The 21,868-nt window shown below is 37.3% G+C and overlaps 5 protein-coding genes across 8 annotated transcripts; 3 read left to right on the forward strand and 2 right to left on the reverse strand.

The window, feature by feature from the left end:
* The first annotated feature begins 2,933 nt into the window (after nucleotides 1–2,933).
* On the forward strand, nucleotides 2,934–4,140 carry LOC111463411 (homeobox-leucine zipper protein ATHB-40-like). The gene is made up of 3 exons (XM_023107343.1): nucleotides 2,934–3,115; nucleotides 3,193–3,518; nucleotides 3,800–4,140. Exons 1-3 carry the CDS (start codon nucleotides 3,031–3,033, stop codon nucleotides 4,037–4,039), a joined length of 651 nt encoding a protein of 216 aa, XP_022963111.1. The 5' UTR covers nucleotides 2,934–3,030; the 3' UTR covers nucleotides 4,040–4,140.
* A 429-nt stretch (nucleotides 4,141–4,569) lies between these two features.
* Nucleotides 4,570–8,393, forward strand: LOC111463136 (serine/threonine-protein kinase STY17-like). Of its 2 annotated transcripts, XM_023106965.1 has the most exons (7): nucleotides 4,570–4,594; nucleotides 4,782–5,005; nucleotides 5,178–5,310; nucleotides 6,435–6,630; nucleotides 7,137–7,258; nucleotides 7,344–7,499; nucleotides 7,961–8,393. In XM_023106965.1, the coding sequence occupies exons 2-7, from the start codon at nucleotides 4,809–4,811 to the stop codon at nucleotides 8,231–8,233; spliced, it is 1,077 nt and encodes a 358-aa protein (XP_022962733.1). In that variant the 5' UTR covers nucleotides 4,570–4,594; nucleotides 4,782–4,808; the 3' UTR covers nucleotides 8,234–8,393. The 2 variants fall into 2 exon arrangements, with proteins under 2 accessions (XP_022962733.1, XP_022962732.1); XM_023106964.1 differs by lacking the exon at nucleotides 4,570–4,594 and having other exon boundaries at nucleotides 4,673–5,005.
* Nucleotides 8,394–9,561: 1,168 nt separating this feature from the next.
* LOC111463340 (G-box-binding factor 1-like) lies at nucleotides 9,562–13,665 on the forward strand. 2 transcript variants are annotated; one of them, XM_023107233.1, is made up of 12 exons: nucleotides 9,562–9,925; nucleotides 10,885–11,021; nucleotides 11,102–11,149; nucleotides 11,262–11,351; nucleotides 11,457–11,546; nucleotides 11,701–11,873; nucleotides 11,955–12,009; nucleotides 12,107–12,155; nucleotides 12,244–12,470; nucleotides 12,695–12,772; nucleotides 13,090–13,215; nucleotides 13,300–13,665. In XM_023107233.1, exons 2-12 carry the CDS (start codon nucleotides 10,962–10,964, stop codon nucleotides 13,405–13,407), a joined length of 1,104 nt encoding a protein of 367 aa, XP_022963001.1. In that variant the 5' UTR covers nucleotides 9,562–9,925; nucleotides 10,885–10,961; the 3' UTR covers nucleotides 13,408–13,665. The 2 variants fall into 2 exon arrangements, with proteins under 2 accessions (XP_022963001.1, XP_022963002.1); XM_023107234.1 differs by lacking the exon at nucleotides 9,562–9,925 and adding an exon at nucleotides 9,968–10,240.
* Nucleotides 13,531–17,518, reverse strand: LOC111463341 (HVA22-like protein k). Of its 2 annotated transcripts, XM_023107236.1 has the most exons (9): nucleotides 17,296–17,346; nucleotides 17,051–17,207; nucleotides 16,682–16,740; nucleotides 16,360–16,457; nucleotides 15,572–15,623; nucleotides 14,983–15,046; nucleotides 14,297–14,392; nucleotides 14,023–14,095; nucleotides 13,531–13,939 (listed from the first exon to the last, which is right to left on the reverse strand). In XM_023107236.1, the coding sequence occupies exons 2-9, from the start codon at nucleotides 17,066–17,068 to the stop codon at nucleotides 13,827–13,829; spliced, it is 573 nt and encodes a 190-aa protein (XP_022963004.1). In that variant the 5' UTR covers nucleotides 17,069–17,207; nucleotides 17,296–17,346; the 3' UTR covers nucleotides 13,531–13,826. The 2 variants fall into 2 exon arrangements, with proteins under 2 accessions (XP_022963004.1, XP_022963003.1); XM_023107235.1 differs by lacking the exon at nucleotides 17,051–17,207 and having other exon boundaries at nucleotides 17,296–17,518.
* Nucleotides 17,519–18,166: 648 nt separating this feature from the next.
* LOC111463535 (protein indeterminate-domain 2-like) lies at nucleotides 18,167–21,036 on the reverse strand. The gene is made up of 4 exons (XM_023107503.1): nucleotides 20,303–21,036; nucleotides 19,829–20,225; nucleotides 19,523–19,749; nucleotides 18,167–19,138 (listed from the first exon to the last, which is right to left on the reverse strand). Exons 1-4 carry the CDS (start codon nucleotides 20,409–20,411, stop codon nucleotides 18,354–18,356), a joined length of 1,518 nt encoding a protein of 505 aa, XP_022963271.1. The 5' UTR covers nucleotides 20,412–21,036; the 3' UTR covers nucleotides 18,167–18,353.
* Nucleotides 21,037–21,868: the final 832 nt, after the last annotated feature.

Below are 21,868 nucleotides of genomic sequence, written 5' to 3' on the forward strand. Positions count from 1 at the left end.
TATCTAACTAATTACATATTATTTAAGTAATAAAAATGATTAATTAGCATATGAAGGCGAAGTTGGAAGATGAGGAAACATGGGTTGGCTATGTCGGGATAAACATGACACCTATTACCTGGAAATCCTCAATTCTTAATTAATCACTTGCAAAAATATATAAATATTAAATTAATTATTTATTTATTTAAAAAATATAACCAGACAAAGGAATCGAATCACGTCCCATGCTCATGCGCGTCTCCTTTTCTAATTCTATTTCTTCATCATTATCGTTACATTATTTTTAACCCAAGTTTAAGCAACCTAATTAATTAATAATTATATATATATTTTTTAATTTCTGTCACAGTGCCGTAATCCTACTGTAGACTTCATCCTTATCCAAATCTTAATATTTGCAAATTCCAAGAAGGAGCTTATTACTTCGTTTACAATTAACCCACAAAGGGAAGGGAAGAGGGGTTGTTTGGGAAACCCACGTTTTATATCCTGGGTAGAATAAGGAAAAGGGATAAGGGATATCCTATCCCTATATCCAAACGAGCAGAGATTTTTCTTATGGTATTTGGCAACCTAAATTTGAATGATTCTATTCTGGATAGGGTTAGAACGAGTACGATTTGAATGAGCATTGTGAGTTGAGTTTAAAAAAAGGGTCCACGTGTCATTCATTGAATCTAGTGGGAAAAGGATTTCCATTTCTTTGAAAACAGGCTGTAAAATTCAGCATAAAAAAAAGACCCCAAATTGGACAAAGGAACTAAAAACACTAAACAAAAGCTCTCTCTTTTGGTCTTTTGAAACCGACACATAAAATAACTCCAAATAAGTACGTATTTATATCCCTTCTTTTCTGCAATGTCCTGATTCAATTCACTCCCTTTTACCCAAATAAAAAAATTCTAATACATTTTCGATCGAACATCTGAATCAACCGCTAGTAAATATTATTTTTTTTTTATATTTTAAAATATATTTATTAAAAAAATATTTTTACAAAGGGGGATTGCGGCTGTGGAATGACGTGGACTGTGGATAAAGTTAAGACAGAGAGAGGGATGAATTTGTTTGGTTTTGGTGGTCCAACATAGTACAATTTTGCGGGGGATCTGACACGTGTAAAAGCAGTGCAACCCCATGTGGAACCCTGAGTTGTCTGTTTTTTATGTCCCGTGTGTGAGTCTCCAATAATCAAATTATAACCACTTTTTATCCAATGTCTTGTTTTCTATCCTTGACTTTGTGCCCCTCTCCTCTACTCCTTTTCCCGCCCGGCCTTTGCTTCCTTCTTCAACTCTCAACCAAACCTTTCTTTTGGTGTAGGGGTCACCCTTCTCTTGCTTCCTGCTTCACTTCTTGTTGGGTGTACGTACCAAGATCATAGATGTGTGTACCTGTTCAATATTCCACGCTCGCTTCACTTTAATATATGAATTAATAATTAAATTCAAAGTAAAATACACGAACTTTATCTCTGTCGGGTATTTTGAGATTGATCGAGAGTGACATGTTTAGATATTGAATTCAAAATTACTTTCTAGCTCAATAGTAAAATGCGAGTTTTTGTATGTGAAATCTCATATTGGTTGGAGAGTGAAACGAAACATTTCTTATAACAACATAAAAACCTCTTCCTGGTAAATGCGTTTTAGAATCGCGAGGTTGATGGCGATATATAACGGGCTAAAACAAACAATATTTGTTAATGGTGACTTGGGTTATTACAAATGGTATCAGACTCAGATACTAAGTGATGTACCAGGACACTGACCTTTAGGGGTGGATTGTGAGATTTCACATCGATTTGAGAGAGAAACAAAACATTGTTTATATGGGTGTGGAAATTTCTCACTAGCATATGGGTTTTAAAACTGTAAGACATATTTGTTAACAGTGGACTTAGAACTGTTACGTTGAAGCTCGTGTTTTTAACTTAATATAAATTATTTACGACCTTTTAAAATAGACAATATCATATTAAAATAGAGATGACGATAATATCTACTCTATATCGGGCCCAAGAGTGTAGGTGGTGATTTGGCAGCCACAAACTTTCCTTTCGGTGGTCTGTTCATATTATCGTAGCCCAAGCTGCCTACTCTAGACACATGAAAAAAGACAGCTAACCCTCCATCCCATCCTATGGTCACTCGTCTTAAATTATATATTTAGTTTTAAAATTTATATAAATAATTTAATTATTTTTAATTTATCAAATTAAAATTTTAAAATATTATATTAAAAAAATTTAATATTGTGGGGACTAAAATTAAAAAAAAGGTCAAATATGATAGACTAAATATTTTATACCAACCAAACAAAAATTCAAATAATCACACGAAAATTGTGGGTAATTGCGTGCAATTTCCACATCCCATATATAAATTAATCATTTTAATAATTTATATTCACCTCGAGCCAACACAAACCAACCAAAATAAAATCAGATTTATAATTTATTTAATATGTTTTTATTGTGTTCGATGTGGTCGGTCTGTAATGCGGGGATCCCCATGCCAAAGCCAAGCCCAGCCCCCACCCATCTGCACTACGATTGGAATCTAATCAGTAATATTTAATTTAATATTTTTTTCTTATAAATATTATTAAATTTATTATAATGTTTTACCATTTTTATAAAAAAATTATTCGATATAATTCTTAGATAGAAATAAATTTCAATTATTTAATTATTTTAATATAAAGTAATTCATCCCTAATGTAACACATAGGCGTTACGAGAGTGGATGACGTGTATTGATGTGCCACACTTAATTAATTAATTAATTAATTATGAAAGTCCACAAGGATGGGGCAGAATTGTGAATATACAAAAGTTTAGAGGCGCTTCTGAAAAAACAGCGAACTTTTTCAATATTATAAATGTTTCGGACATCATTTTCCGCTATAAATAAGTTGCAATCCCTCTGTAAACCACCCGCACACTCTTCCCCCACTTCACATACACCCACACTTGTAAAGCAATCAAGAGAGAGAAGCTACTGAAGAACTCTACCGCCGGTGATAATGGCCGCCGCCGACGACGACAATACATTACTGATGTCGAATCTCTACAGCCCTGGAGTTTTTACTCAAATACTCACCCAACAAGGTCCTTATCTCCATCCTTTATTAGTTTCTTCTTCGTGGTATTGGAGCTTTTTCAAAAATCATGTTTTTTTTTTTCAGGTGCGGCGGAGGGAAATAAGCCGACGAAGCGGAGGCGGCGGAGGAGCAAAGCGAAGGAGGCGGCCGGGGCGGCGGGGTTGAAGAAGAGGAAGCTGAGTACAGAGCAAGTGAAACTTTTAGAGATGAATTTTGGGGATGAACACAAATTGGAATCGGAGAGGAAAGATCGGTTGGCTTCTGAATTGGGACTTGATCCACGACAAGTCGCCGTCTGGTTTCAGAACCGCCGTGCACGGTGGAAGAACAAGAAGCTCGAAGAGGAATATTCCACTCTCAAAAAAGCTCATGATTCCATTCTTCTCCAAAATTCCCACCTTGAATCTGAGGTAAAAATTCTTTTTTTCCCAATTGATTTTGAAAGTAAAGCAGACGAATACGACTCTCGACAATGGTATGATATTGTCCACTTTAGTACAAAGTCTCACGGTTTTACTTTAGACTCTTGCCAAGAGGCCTCATACCAATGGAGATAGTATTATTTAATTATAAACACATGAACATTCCTTAAATTAGCCGATGTGGGACTTTCATCATCTAACGCTTTGTATTTTCTGTGGTAAATGTTTTCTTTGATTTTAATGTATACCGGTTAATGGGTTATTTCTAGATGGCGAAATTGAGCGAGCAATTAAGAGAGGCGAAGAACGAGATCCAACGATTGGTAGAAGGAAGTGAGAAGATTTGGAGCAGTAGCCCGACGTCATCGGAGACGATGGATGCCATGCCACCGCCGGTGCCGTCGTGGGGAGAGCTGTTCTTGGGAGAATATGAAGATGTATTCTATTGCATGCAACAGCAACACGGCAATTACAGTCAAGGAATGGAGTGGCTTAATCTTTATATGTAAATTAATTAACCTAATTATGTTGACTAATTAGTGTGTAATTTGTACATTAGCGATACATTTAATGTAATCTATATTTTCCAGAACTAATTGTGTTATTATTATTATCTCTCCCCAATATTCTAAACAAAATCAGGAGATTAAGCATTGGGCTGTCTACTGTTAATGGGCCTTTGTTATTGGCCCATTAGTTGGACAACCCAAGATATAAATTTATTTATTTTCCCTAATATTTTATTATTTACACGTTGTGACGTTTTATATCTACAGTCACTGCGAACGACATGTCGGGTGTCCACTTCCGGATTACGTGGGCCATACCGTACGGATTCTCCGATAAAACGTCCAAAATTTTCGCCCAATATCTCCGTATCACCAGAGCCACACTCCCCTACACGTAAATCCATTAATCAATGTACACGTGGCAGCATCACAACGACCCAACTGATGCAGCGCCGCCGCAGAGGAATCAAAGCAAACAAATATAAATGGAAGTGGAATTTATACATTGATTAATTCCAAATTTTATTGGTTCAGAAGAATATACGTCGCAGATTTGTGGGTTTCGATTTTGTTTTTTTCCCTCTCTTTTGGTTTTGCCTCTTGATTTTTGAAATTTATTTCGAAACGAATGATGATATTCGATTGAAGCCTGATTATTGTCGTTATGGTTTTGAATCTTTTTCTTCTTTTCGTGTTTCTTGTTTTCATTTCCGATTCATTCTTTATTTACGCAATGGAATAGACTAAGAAAGCAGAAGCGGGTCCAACAATGGCGGAGGAACACGAAGAACACTCATTCAAGACAATCGGTACTGCTTTCAGTTGGTTCATTGGGGACGATGATTCTGAAGATTTGGGTTCCGAGTGCGCCCTCAAGATCGAACCTAGTTTGCTCATTGACCTTCGTTGTTTAAAGATTGGTGAAGTTATTGGCGAAGGTTCTTACTCCATTGTGTATGAAGGACTGTAGGTTTCTTCTTCTCTCAAATTGTGGCATGATTTTACTCTCGATTTAGCGTCTTTGTTACAACTGTGCTTTGCTTTGATTTTGGTGTAATTTATGCGTGGGGTGATCTTCGATTGTTTTGAATTATTGGGTCAAATTGTAGATGAATTCATTAGTTAATACTTTGTGTAGGTACGATTATCAACCTGTTGCCGTGAAGATTATACAGCCGAGTAGGACATCGGCTATAAGTACTAGAAACAAAGAAAGATTCCTGAGAGAGGTTGCGTTGCTAGCAATAGTGAATCACGAGAACGTTATTCAGGTAATTGTTTTGCTTTAACTCATAGAACTCACTCGTCTTGTAATTCAACTCTGTATTATAATCTTTATGTAAATTGAATATCATATATGTATTGCTGTTTGGGGGAAGGCAAGAGAGTGAAAACGTTAGTGAGTATAAGAATTTATTTCTACAACCCGACCCAACCCACCCCTACGAGATATTGTCCTCTTTAAGTTTTTCGACATTTTCTCAAGGTTTTTAAAACGCCTCTACTAGGGAGAGGTTTCTCATACCTTTATAAAGAATATTTTGTTATTCTCAACTGATGTGGGATCTTACAATCCACTCTGTTCGAGGCCATCGCTCATAATCGTTTCCTTCTCCAATTAATGTGGGACCTCCCAATCCATTCCCTTCGGAGTCCAGCGTCTTTGTTGGCACACTACCTCATGTCCACTCCCTTCGGGGTCTAGCGTCTTTGTTGGCAAACCGCCTCGTGTTCTCCTCCCTTTGGGGCTTAATCTACTTTCTTGTTAATCTCATTCCTTCCATTACTTCACCGGCTCTTTCTTGTTAATCTCATTCCTTCCATTACTTTAAACAGTACAAGATTCGTGCTTCTTCTTGTTGAGCTGCGTTCTTGCTTAAAAACGTAAGATTTTTTTTTCTATAGATTAGAGTTAACATTAAGTAGGGAAAACTTGAGTACTGAATCAGCGAGGCCGGCTTGCGGTCTCTGAATAACACCTACCCAAATGTCATGTGTTTGAAAGAAAACGAAGGAAAACTTACAAAAATGGAGACGAGGGGTTGAGTCTATTCAGTGATTTTGTATTTAAATTTAGAAGGATGTTGATATGATATGATATGATATGTAGTTAACTTTTTAAGATATTATAAAGCTAATTTTGTACAGTTCATTCTATCTGAGAATTTTGTCGAATTTTGTCACTGTTAAAGCTGATTAAAACTCCCTTAAGAATGCTAGAGAACGATACATGAAGCTTTTTAGTACCCCTTTTTGGCTTTATCAGCTGGAATTTTCATATAGAAGTTGTAGTTCTTGGCTTGCTCTGATTACCATAGTAGGCTAGCATGATAAACCATACATGTTCATCCATGCCTCAAGTGTGGTTGCTGATACCCTTTTCTACTTAAAACAGTTCATTGGCGCTGCCATAGCGCCGACGTTGATGATAATCACTGAGCTAATGAGAGGTGGATCACTCCAAAAGTACTTGTGGAGCATACGGCCGGAGACCCCAGAACTGAAGCTTTCCTTAAGTTTGGCTCTAGATCTATCACGAGTAATGGCATACTTACATTCAAATGGAGTCGTTCATCGCGACTTAAAGCCAAGTACTGTGCTGTTTCTCATCTACTTTACACTATCACCTTTCTGTTCATGGTCCCCAAAAGTCTTTTTATTTATTTATTTCTTTATTGGATAACCGGGTGGGGCACTATCCTTTAATTATATTCACTGTGCCCATCTCTACCATTTTCGAGCAACTTGCTCATTCCACGTGAAATCTCACATTAGTTGGAGAAAAGAATGAATCATCCTTTAAAAGGGTGTGAAAACTTCTCCCTAATAGATGAGTTTTAAAATTGTTGAGGCTGATTGCGAGACGTAATGGGCCAAAGTGGACAATATTTGCTAGCGGTGGGTTTGGGCTGTTACATTCCAAATCTAGGAGAGAACAAAAATTTTTAAAGTTTGTGTTAAATTATCAATCAACCCGAAAACTTAAGCTACGATGGATTAAGATAAATTTGATTATATCAATACTTACGTACTTGATATAAGACATTTCCAAAGATCTCAAGTCGTTGGCTTAGTAACAGTCTTCACGTTTACTCAGGCAATCTATTGCTAACAGAAGACAAGCAACGGATTAAACTAGCAGACTTTGGGTTGGCTAGAGAGGAAATATCTGGTGAAATGACTACTGAGGCGGGTACTTACCGATGGATGGCCCCTGAGGTAACCTATTCTTTCTATAGTGTTTGACGAAGTTCGTCTCTTTAGTGCTTTGTTTTATAAATGTTCTATTTTCATTTGATATCAGCTGTTTAGCATTGATCCATTGCCTGTTGGAGGTAGGAAATTTTATGATCACAAGGCAGATGTCTACAGCTTCTCGATAATTCTTTGGGAGTTGATGACAAACAAAACTCCATTCAAGGGCAGAAACAATATAATGGTGGCATATGCCGCAGCTAAGGTGTGTTGAGTTCTACAATTCATCTGCATTTAAGGCTCAACTAGAAGTTCTAGACAAGAATATTCTGGAAATATTAAGAACACAAAATACGAAACTCCTAGATATTTGTTAAGAATATCTTTTGTAATAGTTCAAGCCCACCGTTAGCGCCACTAGCAGATATTGTCTTTTTTAGAATTTCCTTTTTAGGCTTTCCTTCGAGGCTTTTAAAACGTCTGCTAGAAAAAAGTTTCCGACCAATGTGAGACCGTTATAAAGAAGATGCGTTTTAAAAACTTTGAGGGAAAGCCCGGAAGGGAGGAGTGAGCTTGGGCCAGCAAAATCCAAGAGAAGTTATAAGAAAACGGTACACCTAAGAATCAGCCAATTCATCATTGTCTGCTAATTTCTGCTGTGTTGTTGTTATAAATTGAAATGGGGTAGTTTCTGCAATGACACTGATTTACCATTTCTTCATTCAGAACATAAGACCAAGTCTTGAAGGAATCCCAGAAGATATCGCCCGTCTCTTGCAGTCATGCTGGGCTGAGGATCCAAAAATCCGTCCAGAATTTACAAAAGTGATAGATTCTCTAAGGAATATTCTCCAAACTTTTTGCTTACAAGAATCTTCAGTTCCTGTCATGGCGGACACAGAGGAGGACGTCGAAGGTGCATCAGACACATCGTGTTCTGAGAGAGAGAGAGAGCATAATAAGGCTAGAAGACATGGAAACTCATCATTTTGCCTCTAGTGTTGCCACGACTTGTGCACGTCTGATTAAACCGACAGGTTTTGTGTCCTCGTGTTTTGCCAAATAAATGTAAATGGTCGGTTAGATCCAGTTTTGTAAGTCACTTTACAGGATAGGCAAAGAACATTGAGAAAGATATAGCAGCTTTTGATCATCAACACCTTCTGGGTCTGTGCTTATGCTTGTTTTGCTGCCTGCCTAAGAGGAGGCTCGAACATATGCTAGTTGAATATAATTTTATGTGGAAAATACTCACGCTCTTTGTTAAGAACAATCAAGAAGATACTCATACTCTTTACGAAAACCAATCGAAAAGAGATTACAAGACACTATGCAAGTTAGACAATCTATTCTTAACGTATTCTTAATGTAGAGATGTTTTAAGATTGTGCAAGCCCACTTTTAAATAGATTATCATTTCCATCACTGAAAAACACTAAACTACTAAATTTTAAGAAATTAGGTCGTTTACGTAATAATTGACACTACACTTACCAATTAAATAATGAATTATTATTTCTATTATTGAAATATTAAATGTGAGAGTTGACATTTTTTTAATATCTATTGTGATCTGCCTAATATTCTAATGACATAATCTTATATTACAAAAAGTTATATGAGTACACATTTATATACTTTCTATAAATTTATTGTTTCAAAATTTTCGTTTTATGTAATATATATATATAATATATTGCCTTTTAAGACAAATAAAAAAACTAATTTAAAATCTTGCCACGCATAAAATAGCCTTTTGCCACGCCTTCAGACCATTTTTTAAATTTAAAATTTAGGAATCTCAATATTAAAAAAGAAAAAAAAGAAAAAAATGTTGTCCACATACTTCTTCCACGTTTATGTATAAATTCACTTATAAAATGTGGTTATTCGCTAAAGTTTTTGTTTCACATTGAACCAATGAAATTAATGATCTTTAATAAATAAATAAATAAATAAAAATATATTATTATGGTATTTTTTTTTAATATTTATCTTGAACATTGCACTAGTCAGATTTGATGGCTGCTGGTGAAAATTCAGCTAATAAATTGATTTAATTATCCTTTTTAAATAAACGATAAAAGAAATGGTTATAAAATAAATTAAAATTTAGAAGATTAGTATAGGATGAAAGGAAAAAAGGACAGAGGGTACAATAATTAAGGTTATCCATTAGGTGTGACGATGAGTCACCGAAATTTGGCTTTGTCACGAATTTGATCCACTAAAACGTGGACAGCTGGAAGGATCTTTCTCGCACGTGTCAATTGGCAAAACCCTAACCCGAACCCGTCGTTTAAACTTAACCCAGGTTATCCTATAAGGACACCGTCACACCGGATCCCCATCTCTCCGTTTTCCACGCGCAGCCTTCTTCGTCGGCAGAGGCGGTTCCAGTGGTGGCGCCATTCTCTTCCTCCGCCGTGACTTCATCTTCATTCCGCCCGTCTCCGCCGCCGGGCGGGTTCCGACACACTCGCCCTCATCCACGCGGTAACTAGGTTTTCGCGCTGCGGGAGTTTACACCGTCTCTTTTCTGAGCCGCAGAGATTGGATTTGGATTTCGAGAGGTCCAGAATCCACAATTCTCAGCCGTTGATCTCTCAGTCAACAACCTACATACAGACACGCCTTCCACCTGGACTTCGACATCAGTTCTCTCAAAGTTTCATCTCGCCATGAAATCAGGTTTCTCTCTCTCTCTCTTAAGTTTTAGTTTCTTCCTGCAGAGACACGTAGTGTATTGGAATATTTGGTCGTATTTGGTCCTAATTTTAGTTTTGTTTTTTAAGGACGTTTTATAATCTTGATTCTTGGGATGTGAGATTATCTTCGCCGTCTTGTGGTTCCCGGACTCAATTCAACTTCTTCGGATTACTTCTTTTACTTCAGTTTCTCAAACTATTTTTCTTTTCGTTTCACTAATCCTTCTTTACTTGATGACTTCAATTTCCTCCCAGTATGTTTAATTCGACGATTAATGGAGTCCTCAGCCGCAATTTTGTGACTAATTGTTTTCTAGAGGAAAAAATCGTTTTGCTCGAATTATTTTTGCCCATATGTTTTGGGATTGGAATGGATTGGAAGCTGTGTTCTTATAGGTAGGTGTAGGTATTATATGTTAGATTTCCCATTTGGGATGTAACATACTGATAGAGAAACATGCTCGATCGCATGATTTTCCGGCGTCTATGTTGGAACCTATGATTAGGGATGTGGAAGAGTGAATCCATGAAAGCAAATTGGACGTTTAATCATTAATTTCTGTGATTGGAGAAAGTTATTCATGATAAGGCGTCTAAGGGGTGAGTGAACTATTGGAATGTTCACTAATTCCAGGAAGATCCTTATTTGGAAATCTGGTGTCTAGTATTGTGATCCGATTTACTGCAACTTAAATAGATATGGGGTCTGTTTTTACTTTCGCAGTGTTGAATGATATCCATCCGATTGCATCTGATTAACTCTGTAGATTGGTATGGTACCAGTCCAGCTATGAATTTATTATTATGGGACCTGCTTATTGAATGAAATTATGTTGCTTTTCCTAAATTAGCAATGCTTTCTCTAAATATTATGAGTATATTTATGTGTCTCATTCTCTTCTTCCCAAGACCATTTCATTATAGTTGATAACTGATTATCAGGTTGGTCGTAGAAACCATCAAGGACTTAGGATTATCACTCGGAAGTTGCTGAATTGTAGTGGTTTTAGCTTTGGTTGATGGGGACAGGAGAAGAGGGCACGCCTTCTAAAACTTCCAGACCTCCCTCTTCATCTCAGGTTATAGAACCTTCCTTAAGTTTCCCAGTTTTCATTCTCATATTGTCCATATCTTGAGTTGTTTTGATTGTTGTGCACAGGAAATACCCCCGACGCCTTCATATCCTGATTGGTCAAGCTCAATGCAGGTTAATGAGCTTCTGATTTTATACTAATTGCCATTTGAATTCATTAAACACCTAGAATAGTTTTGATGATCTCGATAAATACTGCTGTCTCAAAGTTTAGCCTCTTTTGTAGGCTTACTATGGTGCTGGGGCTACTCCTCCTCCTTTCTTTGCATCTACTGTTGCTTCTCCAACTCCCCACCCTTACCTTTGGGGAAGTCAGGTAATTCTAATGGACTATTGTCCCTCCGAGTAGTATGGAGGTTGATCTTTTCTGCAGGGGACAATAATGTTCCTGTTTTCTTAATTGTGTGTTAACATTTTTCAGCATCCTTTGATGCCACCTTATGGAACTCCAGTACCTTATCCAGCTATGTATCCTCCTGGGGGAGTTTATGCACATCCCAATATCACTGTGGTAATCTAATCAGTGAAACCTTTTTCTTTATGGCGTTATCTCAATATTATACGTTCTTTGCCTGATCATTCGTTGCTATATACCCACATAAATCACTAGAATAAGATATAAGAATTTTAAGTTGGTTCTTGATATACTTGCTTTTCATTTGTAGCCTCCTGGCTCTGCCCCAATTAATGCGGAATATGAAGGAAAATCTCCTGATGGAAAAGAAAGGGCATCCAAGAAATCCAAGGGTACGTCGGGAAATACTGGTTCAGGTGGCGGTAGGACCGGGGAGAGAGGAAAGGTGGCTTCAAGTTCTGGAAATGATGGTGCATCTCAAAGGTGTTTTGACTTGAGGCTTCGTACAAGTTGTATTCCTTTTTAAATCAACCTCATCTGATTAAGAATTTCTGGTTTTTGTAGTGAAAGTGGTACTGAGGGCTCATCAGAAGGCAGTGATGAGAATGCTAACCAGCAGGTATGTGACTTTTTCTTCTTGATCTTTCAATCATCTGAACTGGTTCAACTACTACGATAGCCCTGTACTAGTGAGAATATTTCCATTTCTTTTTCAGGAATTTGCTGCGAATAAGAAGGGCAGCTTCAACCAGATGCTGGCTGATGGTACGATTTCTTTTTTTCTCACTTTAATTTTGTTATACTGCTCATATATGCTTTTGCTATTAATGTTACTATTGAACTGCTATTTTAGGAGCCAATGCACAAAGTAACACGGGTGGACCAAATTCCAAATCTTCAGTGACTGGGAAACCCATCACTTCCATTCCTGCAACTAATCTGAACATGGGAATGGATTTGTGGAATACCACCACTGCTGCTTCAGGGGCTGCAAAAGCAAGAGCAAATGCGGTCTCCTCAGCTATTGTTCCAGGAACGATGATTGGTCGTGATGGTGTGATGCCTGAACAATGGGCTCAAGTATGAGCTACACCCTTTATTTGAAATATTCTCCCAATTTCTGTCCATAGATTGATATTCTTGAAGTTCTTAAAACTTAGGGGGGAATAGATTGTTTATCATGTTGAATTTTGTCTTAACATGTAAATAGACCTACACCTGTTGCAGTTCATTTCTTATTTCAGACACGTAATTGACCAGTATTTTCATTGCAATTCTTCTTGTTTGGTGCTCTCGATTGGTAGGATGAACGAGAGCTAAAACGACAGAAAAGGAAGCAATCTAACCGAGAGTCTGCTAGGAGGTCAAGATTACGTAAGCAGGTATGCACACTCACTGCCAACTTTGGTTCAGGAAATTTCATATTTTCATTAATGCCCAAAGTAATGTAGTTTTGACTTGTTTTATTCTTGAGGGGAAAATGACTAGTTCTACAATTTAAGAATGGTGTGATGTCCTGGGAAAGATGGGTCCAATTGATAATTGGAGGAGTTGGGAGTATAAATTACTAGAAAATCTGGTATTAGTTTAGGGTTTAGGGTTTAGGGTTTAGGGTTTGTAAGGTGGTATTAGTTCGGCTGTTACTAGAAAATCTGGTATTAGTTCAGCTGTTTGTAATGTTGCCTATTATCGACGACAGGCGGAGTGTGAAGAATTACAGGCCAGAGTGCAGACACTGAACAACGAGAACCGTACTCTCAGGGATGAGCTGCAGAGACTCTCCGAGGAATGTGAAAAGCTAACATCAGAAAATAGTTCCATCAAGGTCAAATCTTCTTTTCATTCAGGCTGGCTGCTGCTATTAAATGCATCAAAGAATTAATCAACTTTAAATTTGTTGTTCGAACAGGAAGAATTGACACGATTTTGTGGACCGGAGGCATTAGCTAAATTTGAGAAAGGAACTGCTGCTACTCCAGCTGTCCAGTCGCGCGGTGGTGACGAGGGTAACAACTAAGAGTAACAATTCGACACCATTTAGAAGCTGCGATTCCGGTGTGGGAAGAGGAAACCATATTAATTAACTCGGATTTATGATCTTGTCTTAGGAATATAGAAATTTATTTTTCTGACTAATCCATACGCTTGACCTCTTTCAACTGTAACATTATAAAAGAAACTGTTACTCGCTTGGTGGTTCACTTCACTGCACCTTGAAAGCATAATGGTGCATAAGATTACAAATACAGCTTTCTATCAAATATCAGTGCGGAGTGAAAAAAATATTGTGAAGGATATACACTGTTCGTTGATTACTGATGCAAAGAAAAAACGAAAGAAGGCACTCATTATAAGCGGATACCTATAGATACTTCCCAGGGAAAAAGGGGCTGTTCTAATAATGTACACCAGTGAATCGGAATTTTAGGCGGGAAGTCAATCGTCGATATCGGATTCTGTATCGGAGTCTTGTCTTGTCTGATCTTCAATTTGTAGGTTACTTCCAGCCTGATTTGGTCTGGCTGGCCCAATCCTTGATGATTGCTCGTCTGTTACAGTGGTGGAGAAGAACGTAGTTAGAAAATGCATTAGTAAGTAATAACCAATAAGCAAAATATTAGCAAGTTTCCACCTGATCCCATTATTCGCATAATCATGGTTCGTAGATATTGAATCTCTGCTTGATGAGCACTGATTGTTTTCCCCTGCAGTTGAAAATCAAAATCACCACGTTTAGGTTGTTCCAAGAAGAATGTAGGCATGAGATTATGCATGTTTAGGGATTAAAGAAGAAAGAAAGAAAGAAAACTCGTACTGTTTAGGGATTAAAGAATGTAGGCATGAGATTATGCATGTGAATCTTGAAAAGGCAAAACGTGACAATGAGACGGAAGTAAAGGAGTTACCATTTCATTGTAAACAGACCCCAAAATTCGATCCACCTTTGCTTGATGCCTAAGGAAGAAAGGACGCAGGTGGTTCGTGTATACTTTCTTTGCACCCTGTAAGAAAGCAACGAATGAATTAGGAAAAATATAGTTCAGAACATATTACATAGGACTCGATGATGTTTGACAAGAACAACTACCAAATGCTAAGACCCTTTGTATTGTTTTAAATAAACCTTCAAGCAACGTTAAAAGTCGAAAGCATTCCGTATAACGGCTATCTCATTTTACTCACGAGATACCCTTCAAGAATTCAAAAACAATATTTCCATTCTTTGTGCATTGATCTTGGGACGACCTATCTGCATCCTCTTTAGGACCAACTAAGAAATCAGTTCGATATAGTTCTATTTTCGGTTTAAAATCGTTATGTTTTTCAAGGTTTTTCTCGGATCGTAGCTGGAAAGGACTGGCAGGAGGTCTCAGAAGGAAAATGGGAATTACTCTCTTCGCCCAATCGACTAATGTCCCAGAGAAGTATTTTGCAAGTACAACCCCTATTTGTAATCAACTCCAGTTGGCGGATCTTTTTGCAAAATCCTTAAGTGTTCTCACAAAGTCTACCCTCTCACGTAAATTTTGCAATCATTTTCTTGTGATTAAAACAACAAATTAAATTTAGAAATATTGAAATCCATACTTACACCAGTTGCTGGGAGCTGGAGCCAAACAAGAAATGCAAACTTCAGATGGTAGTACACTGGAACCCTACAATTTCATAGCAGATAAAAATATTGCACGATCAGTAACAGCACGGCTATGCCTGCTTCTTGAATCAAAGACTAGACTACAGTTATTTTCCATCCTTTTTGGCTTTAAAAAAGAAGAGAGGATAGAAATGTGTTCGAAGTTAACCGAAGTTTTATTTGGGGTGGCATTTGGAAAGAACAAAAATTTCAATACGTTGAGAGCTCACTGATAACAAGAACCACACTTGCTGTACACTATATTTGACTGAACCACTAAAATTGTTTGTGGTTTTATTTGGCTTGCAGATTATATGCTTAGAAAAAGAAAAAAAAAACTTTTTAAGAAAATACGAGGGAATCAGATGGATTTTTAATTATACTATCAAGCCAGTTGTGTAATTAAGAGATTTTCTCAATACAACAATTGGAATACTTCTATGTAAGCTCCATTGGGAGGATACCACAACCATGCTCCCTATTCTAAACTGAGGCAAATACATTGGACAGAAAGAAATTGTAAGAGTAGAGTATTAAAGAATGATACCATGAAAGAAGTTTGTCTGAGAACACTTCAACAAGGCTGAAAGATCCATAGGCTGTAATCATGAAAATACAGAAGAGATTAATGTCTTTGATGTCGCATATTGGTTGTGTACAAGAATTTCATGAAAATAACAAAGGTTTCATGCACAATTCAAGTATATAATCATCCTCATTCCACCAACATGCTAAATACAGGCATTAGAACAGAATACAGAGGTTTACGTTCACAGACGTGTCAATATTCAATATTACAGATTATTAGTACAATAAAAAGGAAAAAATATACCAGTTTTATGATCTGCTACATCCATCAAGTGATACGGTATGTTATTTAGAACGAAAAATATGGAAAGGTCAACCACAAAATTAATTACATTGTTCTAGTTATACATTTGTCAAATCAACTATGCATAGAAGTAGTATTCGATTTCCCCTTGCATTCCATTTCCATGAAGGTAACCCTTTTTGTTATTCCCAAGTGTCTGGATTAGTCTGGTCATTTCTACCATCTTTTCCTACAAAAGTTTGATTACAAACTCAAAATTCCCTTTACTATTTTCACCTGCTCCAATGATCATTAAGCCAAACCTATAACTACAACATCTCCAAGAAGATAATTAATGGCCAAGTTCCAAGAACAATGGCCTGGTTGGCTCAAAGTAACACTTGCATACTTCTCCATGGCAAAGCACAAAAAAAAAAAAAAAACCTTTTACGAAATTCAAAATCAAGAAAGCTAAAGAAACAAATCAATTTAGGAGAGAACTGAAAATATTTTTTTTTCCCTACCTGCCCAATACAAAAGCCACTTCTGTTGCTCATTTTGATCTTTCCTCTCAATCGCCTTGAAGGTGGAATAAACGGGTAAAACAACCCCTACAGAGCAGCTAAACAAGCCAAAAGGCACAATGAGAACCCGTAGATAATGTTACAACTAATATTTTGAAAGCAGTCCAATCAATACCATAGTCTCTTCATCAAAGTTTTAGAAAAGCATCTCCCACTAGCATATTTGTTAGAACAAAATGAAAAATAGGTCGAACAAGCTACTAAGAAAGGCGTCGAGGAAAAAAAAACCACATCTTATAGGAGTTCACACGTCAAAGCTTACCAAGCTGTACGAACAACAACATTGGAACCGAGGGGATATAGGAGAAGCTGCAATCCAACCTGCATCAAAGATCCCCAATATCATATCTTCCGCACGTTCTCAGTGCAAACTACTTCCTATCAGAGAGCATTCATCTTATTTTCCAGACACGTATCACTTTCATATAAGGACCAGGCCCGAAAAATTGACTTCTAAAAGGACTATCAATACTACATTCGAGTTTTCATCACACCCTTCTAATACATATTGCTGCAAAACATTTATACGTTTGTCCCTAACCTAAGCTCAAAACGCTAATAAAAAATCAATATTCAACCTCGTGACCTAACGAAGTCTCATAATCGTATCTCTTCACAATAAAACACATACCTTCGTGCAATCCTGCATAAGAGATCGATGAAAGTGAAACAAACAAAGTGAACCCTATAAAAGAGAGATCGATGAAATTGAAGCAAACGATACCCCCCTCATCCGGTCACTAAATGGACACCTTTATCTCGAAGACGTTGAATAAATTCTTCAAACGCTGTTTCCAAATTTGTGAACAATCAAAGGAGAAAAAACCGAAGAAGATCTAGCTGACAAGAAGATCGAATGAAGGAATGAAACCACACCTCGTTGGAAATTGCCGAGCCGAGAAGAGCCATAATTCGAACGGAAGCAAAAATCGCTCCTCAAATCTTCACCAAAACGAACAAGAGATTCAAGAAAGAAAACAAAATCCAAAGAAGAAGGTTTCCGTGCAAGTGAAAAATTAATGGATAGTATGGAATTTGAGCGTCGATGAGTAGAAACTAGAAAGAACTGAGAATAGGCATTTCGCAAAACCTTAATATAGAAAACGTCAAAAAAAAAAAAAAAAACCCTCAAAATTTCCCCATTTCAATAATTACCTTAGGACGAAGCAACCTAATTCTGAGCAACAACCTTCAATCCACAAGTAATTAACACTTCTTATAAAAAAATTTGGATAAACTGAGGGACACAAGATTTGGAATCTATGGCTAGTATGGAACATTCGAAACCTTATTATAAATCGAGTCACTCCACCATCGAACTTGATCAAAGCTTGATTGAATGACTCCGATGCAAGTCTACCATAAGAATTGATTGAAATTTAGAAATGACAAAATTGATAGATCATATTTCTAAGAGAAACGTCTATTCCCTTTAATCTCCACAAAAGACGATTAATAATAGTTTTATAATTTCATGGGTATTTCCAAGTTGAAAGAGTATTTTCAAATTCTAGTATAACTAGCTGTGAGAATGTTAACAGTTCGGACACCAAATTTGAACACAAAACATAAATATTTGTTTTATGCAAAATATCACAACAAATGTCCGAATCAGACAAATTTTAACCAATAAAGTTATCCATAATTTAATAATGTCTTGGTTTTGTCACTGTCACGACTCATATGACCAGAAAAATATAACCTTTTTTTTTTCTTTTAATTGTAATTAAAAATTCAATATAATAAATTCATGAACTGAGATGAGCTGAGGAATTTAATTTTACTGGACGATCTAATGATCTTTACATAAAATATAGCAGCCATGGCATCCATGTCGCTGCTGTCTAAGCAAAGCCGACCGCAAATGTTTACAAAATTAAATGTGTTTATAACTTACAAACACTAAGGAGAGGAGTTTCTCTTCTCTTCCAGTTTCAGTTGCTTCTGTTCATGTCCTGGCGGCCGGATATGTCGCCGCGGCCGCCGCCGCCTGGGTATGATTGAGCGGTTGTTGCAACGTCCACGCTGCTGCCTACTGAGGTTATTAGTGCAGCCAGGCCACTGTTGGGGCTGCCCCCAGCTGCCATTCCCAATCCAAGGAAATCAAGGGTGGTGTGTTTTGGAGCAAACATGGAATGGTTTCCCCTTATTAGTTCCTTCAATCCCGAGTTTCCATCGCAGGGGAGTCCAAGGCCGAGCCCTGCAGCGATCGAGACGCCATCTGGTTCGACTTGGCTTTGGTGGTTCCATGGCCAGCTCTCTTGCTGAGCAGCTGAAGAGGAAGATGATACTAACCCCAAGCCACGAAGCAACGACGCACTTGATGCTGCTGCGCCCATTTGAGCAGCTCTTTGGAGTAATGCTGTAGCGGACATTGCAGGGTGTGGCATTGGTACATACGGTCGGAGGTCTTGGCTGGCGGTTCCGAACATCGGAGGGCCTTGATTCATTGCAAGACATAGAGAAATAGGTTCAATGGTTGAAGATGGTGCATAGTCTGATGAACGATCTGAACAAGCCATGGCTTGCATTAGGTTCGTAAATGGAGGTCTTGGAGGTTGGAGGCTTATCGACGTAGTTGAAGAAGCAAATAACCCAGCAAACCCGCTACTTCTCGTGCTACTATTGCTGCTGCTGCTGCTGCTACTACTGCTCCCGCTCGTAGCCGCCGCCATACCTGGTGCCTCTTCGATATATTGCAAGGGAATCTCTGGCAGCTCTGTTGATAAAAATAAAAATCTCAACAAGGGTAAAGAATGAGGAATGATCACAAAAAAGGTTAACATCCAAGAATTGTTTAAAAGAAAGCAAAAAAGAGGAATCATCAATCATTTTCTTTACTATATTTACTATAAAAACCCCTTTTCAATCCTCTTTTGGCTTTTTTAGCACTTCCGGATCTCTTTAACAAAAGCTATGAATCTCATGATTTACAGTAACCATTCCAGAAAAGGGTTCATTTTAAAATACTTGCAGATCGATCATCACCCAGATGGAAACAAAGAACAATAACAGACAAAAACAAACAACAAGCTACTTGGCTTTGTTGTTTTTTCATGAACACTTCAGACCATACACGACAAGGCCGAGAGGTTGACTTTACCTTGACTTGGAACAGGCAGCACAGTTGTTGGCTCAGCCGTTGACTGCGGAGGAGATGGAGGCGGTGGCGATGGTGGAGAAGGCTCCGGATTGGGTTTCGCCACCTTCGTCTGAGAATCGCCTATGTCTGGATCCAAATCCGGTTTGTCCACCGGCTTAAGCTGAGCTTTTGCCCTTTCCTCCGCCAATGCATCACAGAAAGCTCTATGTGTAATGAAGCTATCCCTCCTTCAAATCAAAACCCAATTCAGAATCCCAAAAATCTCAACAAAAACCCAACAAATTAAGCAGAGGAAATTCAATTCACCTGTTAAACAAAGTCCCACAATCGCATTTATACTCGCGAGTGCCACAGATTTTGGAGTGAGCTTTCCAATCGGACTGAACGGCGTATTTCTTAGAACACTTGTCGCATTTCCATTTCTTCTCGCCGTGCTTTCTGCAAAAGTGCTTTTTAATCCCAGTCAGATCACCAAGAGCTCTAGAGGGATCGTGATGAACACATGAACTCTCAGGGCAGACATAGACCTTCTTCTTGACCTCCTTACTTGATCTCTGCCGGAGCTTCCATGGAAGATTGTGTCCTCGCCGGTGAAGCTGTAGATTCTGATCCCTCTGAAACCCCTTGTTGCAAATCTCGCAAACAAATCGATTCGTGGCCAAAAGGGTCTTCGGAGACAGAGCAATTACTTCTGCCTCCGGATCTGTGAGAGGAAAATCAAGTTCAATCGATTGAACAAGTTCAAACAAACATTAAGAAGTAATCAAGCAATCAAATAACCTGGCATTCCGGGAAGATTTCGCTTCTTCTTAGTAGCAGATTTCGCTCCAGGAGAAGAAACGCTACCCTCTATGGAAGCTATAGACGAATCTTCTACATCGGCCGACATGATTTTACAGAAAATTTTCACAAATCTGAATTGAAATTCAATAATCGAGAGCAAAAGAGGAAATAAACGAAAAATCCCAAGTACTTCAACTTCAAATCGAGGAATCCTTTTAGATGGGGTGGCGACAGTTCATTTGATTCTAGGGTTTTTTCCCCCAATCTCTATCTCTCTCTCTCTCTCTCTCTCTCTCTCTCTCTCTCTACCGGTCAAATAGCTTTATTACCCCATCCACCTACCATTCTCCGAGACCTCTCCGACCTAAATCCAGCATTTCCGAACAAGATGAAACCCCTCTCAACCAAAAGGGGTCTGTCTAGATATCGATTAACGCAGCCAACGGAAAATCACTACTGTCCGGGTGAGCCTGTGAAGACCGGTGGAACAGCCGCTTCACCGTCCGGTGATCGGAAACAAATTTCGGAACAAGATGAAGAGGATGGAGAATGAGAGAAAAAGCGAGTTGGGTGAATCAGGTTCGAGACAGTGGAGACGGCGAGTTTGGGGTTTTAGAGAGAAAAATCAAAATCTATAAAGGATGGAAAGGAGAGGCGGTTTGCTGAATTTTGTGCCGCAGGACTTCCAACGTGACTTCTTCTCAAAGTTTTCGACTTCGATTCAGACAAACCTCTTTCCTCTTTTATTTATTTAATTATTTTTTGCTTCGTAATTTTGTTTTGGCAAATTTAATGTCGTCGGACGTGGCACTCGATGTCCCGAATTCAACAAACTATTAAATTATAATTAAATAATACTTAAATTTCTTTGTTTTCTACTGATTATTTTTATTCTTTTTTCTTGAATTTGTCTTCTTATTAAACATTTGTGATTTGTCCCTTTTGAATGCTCTCCCATTTTACACGTTTTTTTTAATATAATTTTTTTAAATTTATTACATAGAAAAAGTAAATTTTAATTAATTTAATTAAATGAATATCCTAAAGCTAATGATAAATTTTACTATTTTGACTTTTTCATCATTCTTCAATCCGACATATTAAGAGTTTGACCAAATTCTTATTTTTTTTATTTATTTATTCTATTATACGTGTCATTGACTTGATTTTATTTGTATATTTTTGTGCTCTCATATCAAACCTTTAAGTAATTAAATTTGAAAAATGGACCAAACGTTATTGGCATTTGAATGATTATTACAATAATTTGACTAAATAAACTCTAAAAATATAAAATTATAACCCTATATTTAAGTCTCCAAAGATAATAATAATAATAATAATAATAACGTTCGTAATTAAAAATCACGTTAACGAACTAATTATTTATAATACATTATTAATTAACGACAAAGATTAATAAATAAGAATAATTTTGAAATAATTTTTTTACGTTGATTGATAATATTAAAACAAATTTGGTGGTATAAACATATTTTATATAATTAGCTGTTAATTTTATTTATAAATTTAACTAAAATAAAAAATATTTAAATATATTTT

The sequence above is a fragment of the Cucurbita moschata genome, unplaced genomic scaffold (genome assembly GCF_002738365.1).
Source record: "Cucurbita moschata cultivar Rifu unplaced genomic scaffold, Cmos_1.0 Cmo_Scf00028, whole genome shotgun sequence".
NCBI classification, from domain to species: domain Eukaryota; kingdom Viridiplantae; phylum Streptophyta; class Magnoliopsida; order Cucurbitales; family Cucurbitaceae; genus Cucurbita; species Cucurbita moschata.